The 8109-nt window shown below is 46.9% G+C and overlaps 1 protein-coding gene across 1 annotated transcript; it reads left to right on the top strand.

Annotated features, from left to right (window-relative positions):
- The first annotated feature begins 3752 nt into the window (after positions 1–3752).
- LOC128328834 (olfactory receptor 11G2-like) lies at positions 3753–5262 on the top strand. The gene has a single exon (XM_053258955.1). The coding sequence runs from the start codon at positions 3948–3950 to the stop codon at positions 4962–4964; it is 1017 nt and encodes a 338-aa protein (XP_053114930.1). The 5' UTR covers positions 3753–3947; the 3' UTR covers positions 4965–5262.
- Positions 5263–8109: the final 2847 nt, after the last annotated feature.

An 8109-nucleotide genomic window follows, 5' to 3' on the forward strand; every position in this document is an offset into this window, starting at 1 on the left:
TGCTTTTCCGCCAGCAGTGCCCACTGTTCAAATGACAGCGTGGGGCCGCAGCTCTGTTCCCTGCAGTCTCTGCGTGGCTTCTGTACGCGAGCACACTGGCCATGTGCGTGCCGACGCCACACAGAGGCTGCAGGGAACAGTGCCGCAACCCCCCCCCCGCCGTGGTCATTTGGAGAGCTGGCACCACCGGCAGAAAGGTGATGAGGTGGGGACAAGCAGGTAAGGAGCTCCTTACTTGCTTTTTAAGGGAACTGCTCTGCACCCCACTGGCGGGTGCACGAACAGCTCTTGCGCATCCCGATTGTACTGTTGTTTTAAAAAACATATTTGTGCAGCAGCAATTGTGGCAGGGAAATGACTTGGCTAGCAAGCCAGAGGTTGCTGGTTCAAATCCCCGCTGGTATGTTTCCCAGACTATGGGAAACACCTATACTGGGCAGCAGCGATACAGGAAGGTCCAAAAAAGGCATCATCTCATGCCGTGCAGGAGATGGCAATGGTACAACCCCTCCTGTATTCTACCAAAGACAGCCACAGGGCTCTGTGGTCGCCAGGAGACTCAGCACCCACTCAACAGCACACTTTGCCTTTAATTGAGAGATGCATTCTTCAGAGAATTTTCAGAGAGGTGTTCCCCCCGTCCCTACCTTGCCATTTTAAATCAAAATCAAATCAAGCTTTATTGTGTAGTAAGCCAGTACTGGCCGGTATCATGATGTCCAGCTTATGAAATGAACAAAGCAGTGGTGCAAGAAGATTGCATAGCTGTGCTAAATCTCAGGGATCTGGGGGACTGCAATCTTATTTATTTATGTATTTATTTACAGTATTTATGCCCTGCCCCTGCAGTACACTACTGCTCGGGGTGGCTCACAACAATAGATACAATATACAATAAAAGTAATAAAATAAACAAAAGTTCTATGCAAAACATATGAAGTATTCGCAAACTGCACAACCACAAACATGTTTGCACGGGCAACAACACTCGTCTGAAACACAAGCTCCAGCACAACTAGCTGGTACAATAGCCTTAGGTTCGTGGAACCTCCATGTGCAAGAGCAGCGTTAATCAAGATGTTTGCCACTGCTTTTATATTATATCATAGGCAACCATAGGTTAACTTTTGTAAACCACCTTGGGGTTGTTTTTTAACGAAAGGCGGTATAGAAATGCAAAAATAAATAAATAAATAAATAAAACCAAACAGATCCAATGGGGGAAAGAAACAATTTTGCATGGGAATAGCATTCCAGAAGTTTCAGCTTTTTGACCTAGACCAGGCCTGCTCAACTTAGGCCCCCCAGCTGTTCTTGGACTACAACTCCCATAATCCCCAACTACAGTGGCCAATATTAAGGGACAGAGGGAGCCACCATTGGGCCAACAGGTTCAAAGAACCCGGGCCGCGCCCGATCAGGGGCTGCGCCTCACGGCCCCAACATGTCCCCCGTGTATGACGTCAGACGCGGGGGTGCAGGTTTAGCTCCTGAGCGGGAACTACGCAGCTCCTTCAGGAGCTAAACTCCAACCAGCCAGACCACGCCCCCTGTGTCTGACGTCAGATGCAGGGGGTGGAGTCAGAGGGGCCGCCACCACAGGCTGCCAGCGGTCAGGCTCCGTCACTGGTAAGGGATTATGAGAACTCTAGGCCAACTATCTGTAGGAGGGCCAAAGCTGATCATCCCTGGCCTAGACTCTCCTATTGCTAATCCTACCATTTCTCCTTCCTGTCTACTCAACTTGTAGACAAAATCTTCTTCATCTTCAGCATTTGGTATCAACCACATAAGATTGCCAACTTTTTTCTTTCTTTCTTTTTTTACTGGCTCTGATCGTAGGCCTTCGATGGCAGGCTGTCACGTTGAAATTTGGTAGGTGACAGGTGACATGTGATCGATATTTCCTTGCATGATGGCAGAGAAATGGAGAAAACATCATCTCCATTTCTGTTTGGCCCTATTCACACATTATGTTCAATACTCGTACAAGTGTACAAAGTACACTGATACAGATCTGTACACAGGTACAGTCATTCACACATTATATTGAACAAATGGACAACAGTACACTTCCTATCTATATCCGGCATTTACGAATACGACAAATATTTATATACTACTTTTCAACAAAAGTTCCCAATGTGGTTGACATCGATATAAATAAACAAAATGGCTGTCTATCCCTAAAGGGCTCACAATCTAAAAAAGAAACATAAGACAGACACCAGAAACAGCCACTGGAGAGATGCTGTTTTCAGATATAGGGCCAGATATAGGGGACGGATAGGGCCAGTTACTCTCCCGCTGATAAATAAAGAGAAACACCAATTTTAAAAGGTGCCTCTTCAGGGGGCCTGTACCCAAGTTCACTTCTAAAATAAATGCAGGTGCAGTCATTCACACAGTAATATGTACAAGTGTGCAAAGCAGAAATCCCTCTCTGGAGAGAGAGAAAGGGGAAAACATTCTATCAGGCAGCCGATGCTGCCTGAAATGACGAGCTGAGAGCTCATTCAGGCTCTCGGCAGCCCAGGCCATGCCCCCTCGTCACATGCAAAGGGGGCATGGCCTGGGCTGCCAAGAGCCCAAGCGAGCTCTCAGCTCGTTATTTGAGGCAGCGTCGGCTGCCTGATAGAATGTTTTCCCCTTTCTCTCCCTCCAGAGACGGAGAGGAAGGGGGAAATGTTCTATCAGGCAGTCGGAGCTGCCTGAAATAATTGTCGAAGAGTTCACCCAGGCTCCCGGCAGCCTGGGCGTGGGAGGGGGGAGCCATGGGGCGTTGGCGGCCTTTTCCATGGGTGGCCCGAGTTCTTTGAACCCATTTGCTCAATAGTGGCTCCGCCCCTGGCATTCCTATGTGTCCATACAGCTGTAGTAAATTGGGTTCAAATCAGTTAGACTGTCCACAAGTTAGTGTACTTGCACCTCAAAGGTTTGTGTGTCCACCATCTTGAATTGGGTTGGAGGACATTGTCACAATCTACGCCATTGAGGTGACCCTTTGTGTCCCTACAGCTATAGCAAATTTGGTTCAATTTTATTAAGCGGTTCACATTAGCTCACTTGCACCTCAAAAGTTTATGGTTTTGCCATCTTGAATCAGGGTGGATGACATCATCTCAAACTACACCACTGAGGTGTCCCCGTGTGTCACTCACTACAACTGCAGCAAATTTGGTTCAAATTGGTTAAGCGGTTCACAAGTCAGCCCACTTGCGCCTCAGATGTTCACATGGCCATCATCTTGAATTGGAGTGGATGACATGGTCACACACCATGCCATTAGAGAGTCCCTATGTGTCCCTACAGCTGTAGCAAATTTGGTTCAAATCAGTTTGGCGGTTCACAAGTTAGCCCACTTGCACCTCAAAACTTTACGCATCCACCAACTTGGATCAGTGTGGATGACATCATCACAAACTACGTCATTGTGGTGTCCCTACAACTGTACCCAATTTGGTTCATATTGGTCCAGGTGTCTCAAAGTTGATGACAGGGGGACACACACACGGACACACGGATGGACATGCACACAGAATGCTGGGTGATCTCAAAAGTCTACCGGAAAGTAGGCTTAAAAGGGCAACACACAATTCAGCCCAGCAAATTAAAGAGGCTAATGGTAGAAAATTAATTAATGCCATAGAGATATGCAAGTCCTTTGCTAATTTTTATTCAAATGTATATATCCCTGCCCAACCAGACAGCATTGAAATCGACAAATTTATCGAGGCAGTATCTATCCCTTCACTGCAGGGTGATTTCTGATTAAACTCACATATTATAAACATTCCAGGGATGAGCATACAATAGATAATTTTGTGTCTAGATGGATATCATTTATTCCATACTGGCATGAGAAAAGGCAAGGTTCTGTACATTCATATGAACTGTTCTTGATATGATCTTTGATCTGAATTGATATTTCAGATTTACTGTAAAATATGAATTCAAAAAACAAGTTAAGCATTTTAACACTAATTGTTTTCCCATTTATGACTGCTGCAACAAAGAGGCATCATCCTTCAGAGCAAGCCAACAGCACCGACTTGGTGACGGAGTTTGTCCTCTTGGGCTTCCCGTCCCTCTCGCCCCTCTTCCGCCTGCTTCTGTGTTCTCTGCTTTCCATTTGCTATGCCTTTACCTTGGTGGGAAACCTGTGCATCATGTGGACTGTTCTGCGGGACTCCCGCCTCTCCCACCTACCCATGTACATCCTCTTGGGGAACTTCTCCGGGCTGGAGATGTGTTATGTAAGTGCCACAGCACCCCGTATGCTCTCAGATCTGGCCTCCCCACCACCAAGCACCATCTCCTTCCATGGCTGCTTCCTCCAGTTCTACTTTTTCTTCTCTATGGGAACCACAGAGAGCTTCCTTCTCGCTGCCATGGCCTTGGATCGGTACTTGGCCATCTGCCACCCACTGCGTTACCCGATCCTCATGTCCCGGAGGTCTTGCTGTATCCTGGCAGCCTCCTCCTGGGTGTCTGGCTTCCTGTGGTTCCTGGGGCCCATTGCTTTGATTTCTCAGCTCCGTTTCTGTGGCTCCAACATCCTCGACCATTTCATCTGCGACCCCGGGCCGCTGCTGGCCTCCTCCTGTACTCCAGCCCCTGGCACGGAAATAGCCTTCTACAGCCTCAGCTCGACTGCCATCTTTGGCCCTTTCCTCTTCATTGTGTGCTCCTACACCACAATTCTGCGGGTGGTGCTGAGGTTGCCTTCTGCTGCGGGGAGGCAAAAGGCCTTCTCCACTTGCACCTCGCACATGGCAGTAGTGGGCCTTTTCTACGGCTCCATCATGGCCACCTATGTTGCCCCCGAAGCATCAGGGGGCAGCAACAAGGTGGTGACCCTCTTCTATGCCGTGGTGACTCCCTTGCTCAACCCAGTTATCTACAGCCTGAGGAACAAGGAAATGAAAGAGGCCTTAAAAAGGACACTATTACAGGGAAGTTAGAGGCGCTGATGCGGGGGTGGTTGGTTTGGACCTTGGCAAAAAGATCTGGGCCCTTCCCCCTATAGAGGGTCGCTGTTATTTATGAATTTATTACATTTCTATATCACCTTATCCAAAGGCTCTGGGCCTTTGTTACTGGCCAAGGTTGATGTATTTGAAAAATGATGTACTGTGATGCTATTTGTATGGTACTGTATCTTGTCAGTGGTATTTTTCAATAATTATAACTGTTTTCTTTCAATATTGTATTATAATTTTCAGGCATTTTTCTGATTACAGTGGCCAACATACTGCACATAGTTCCATCTGCTTTGTAATGGAATGTGCATGCAGTTCCACAAGAGCGCTTTTGTGCAAGAAGCAAGAATTGTACAAATGCAGTTGTGTGATGAATGGAAATGATCACCATCCATTGCACAACTGTGTGTGTGCAATTCTTATGTTTTACCCAAAGCACTCTTGCACAACTGCATGCATGTTCTGTTACAAGGCAGACGGAACCTTGTGTAATATGTCAGCCATTATGTTTGGATGAATTAGGCTGCAAAGCAAAACTTCTTGAATAAAGCACACCCCCTTTTCCAGCCTGGGTTGGTGCAGCAGCTGTAACCTTTTCCTGGTCAAGAAGGATCTAGCTATTGTCACATGCACAATTCCAAAGGTAGCGGAATCAGGCATTTTACCATTTTTAAAAATGACTCTAGCCATAGCACATTTTCAAGGTAATATTATATATACCCACTGGAAGAGAATATCTTGTACTATAAGGCCACATTTTTACAAACCCCTTCAATATCATAGTGTCTGAAACACCCAAACAAGTCAGTAATGGTACTTGAATGGAATCAGTACATTCAACAGTACAGTAATGGAATCATCTTGCACGTAAGACACTATAATATTTAAGGGTTTCTTTAAAATATGGCCTCATAGTACAAGATGTTCTCTTCCAGTAGGTATATATAATAATTTGAAAATTTGGGAAGAGAGCTGGTCTTGTGGTAGCAAGCATGACTTGTCCCCTTAAGCTAAGCAGGGTCCACCCTGGTTGTATACAAAAGGGGGTCTAGAAATGTGAGCACTGTAAGATATTCCCCTTACTGGAAGTGTGAACACTGTAAGATATTCCCCTTAGGGGATGGAGCCACTCTTGGAAAGGCATCTAGGCTCCAAGTTCCTTCCCTGACATCTCCAAGATAGGGCTGAGAGAGATTCCTGCCTGCAACCTTGGAGAAACCACTGCCAGTCTGTGTAGACAATACTGAGCTAGATGGACCTATGGTCTTACTCAGTATATGGCAGCTTCCTATGTTCCTATGCTTATGGCTAGTAATGGAAAAATCAGTAATGTGCCTGATTCCGTTACTCTTGGAATCGCCCACACATGCGTTATAACACATATAGTTTTAAAGCTTTGATTCTTAGAGTTTTTATTGTATTTTAAATTGTTTAATTATGTCATTGTTTTAATGGTTTTTATATTGTGAACTGCCCAGGGACTTTTTTGTATTGGGGGGTATACAAATGTACTAAATAAATAAAATAAATAATAAATTCTTTGGGTTCATATTGGATGAGTGGCTACCTTGGCTGCTTCTACAGTTTGCTCTGCTGCTTGTTTGGAATTGCTTGCCATATTACATCTGATTTGATTGTCTCTCCCTTTATATCAATATTTTACTTTGGCTTTGTTCTATTCTAATTGCTTACTTTGTTGCTGTTTTGCTGTGTGATGGGAAAGCAGGATATCAATACTTTAAACACATTTCTTAAAATGCTGAAAGACATGACTGAGCAGCATTCCATCAGAGTGCACCAACTCATCATCATCATCATCATCATCACCACCACCACATTTATATCCTGCTCTACCTCCAGTGAGCCCAGAGCGGTGTACTACATACTTAAGTTTCTCTTTCACAACAACCCTGTGAAGTAGGTTAGGCTGAGAGAGAAGTGACTGGGTTAGAGTCACCCAGCAAGTCTCATGGCTGAATGGGGATTTGAACTCGGGTCTCCCCGGTTCTAGTCCAGCACTCTAACCACTACACCACGCTGGCTCAGCCATGTCCTACCCATGCATGGTAGGCCACTTAAGTGAATGACATCCAGGGTATTCACACATGCAGCCTAACCCAGGCTAGGGCAGCCCAGCCTGGATTAGGCTGCACGTGAGAAGCAGCGCTGGGGGCGAGGTCATGCCGCACCCGCGCCAAATCCCATGTCCAAATCCGGCCGTTAGCAAAGGTTAAGGATCTTGTGGTTCACTTAACATCGGCTGGAGATCATCTGGGCAATCACCACCAGGTTAAACGGCTCCTCCCTCCGGCCCGGCCCGCCACCATTTCTGGCAGTGAGCTGGGGGAGAAGGAGCAGCTGCACCAAGCGCGGCACCTGCTCTTGCCCCGTGGCACCCTGGGATGCAGGAGGGGGAAGCCCTCCTGCTTCCAGCACCTCTCTTGGCCACGCTGTTCCGCGTGTGGGCATGTGGCGTGGCGGTGGGGAGGACAGCGGCCTTCCCCGCAACCTTCCCGCCCTCCCTGGCAAGGTCATGTGCAGCACCTCATTGTCAAAAGTTGGTGGGTGTCCGCACAACAATTGTCCCAGTGCAGGTTCAGCACCTCCGCCTGATGGGACGACAAGGCTAGGAGCAGTCATTCTCAACCCCTTGTGCCGTGAGAGACAGTAGCGGCTAGTGTGCTGCGAGGAACAAATACATCTACAGAGTAGGCAGCACAGCTCTGAAGTCAGTGCAAGGTAGCATGATGAAACCCCCCACTCAACTCACTGGGAAACTGAGCCAAATTCTGACATCTCAGGATATTTTACATCACGAGAAGAGCTATAAAACACCTTTTACGCTGAAGAAGACCACAGAAATTGTTACTAGCAATAAGTAGTCAGCCATATCTATTTGCATGAGTCCAAAATTGGTTCGGGTTCACGGCAGAAATGAATTGGCCTAGCCCTTTTATTCAGATCATTACTTTCCATCAGCACAGCTGGATCACGCCCAGGGCCCATCTGTTCCAGCATGCTGTTTCACACAGTGGCCCACCTGTTAGCTCTGGAAAGCCCACAGGCAAGATTTGAAGGCATGCCCTCTCTCCTGCTGTTACTCCCCTGCAACTGGTATTTACAGGCA

The sequence above is a fragment of the Hemicordylus capensis genome, chromosome 6 (genome assembly GCF_027244095.1).
Source record: "Hemicordylus capensis ecotype Gifberg chromosome 6, rHemCap1.1.pri, whole genome shotgun sequence".
NCBI classification, from domain to species: domain Eukaryota; kingdom Metazoa; phylum Chordata; class Lepidosauria; order Squamata; family Cordylidae; genus Hemicordylus; species Hemicordylus capensis.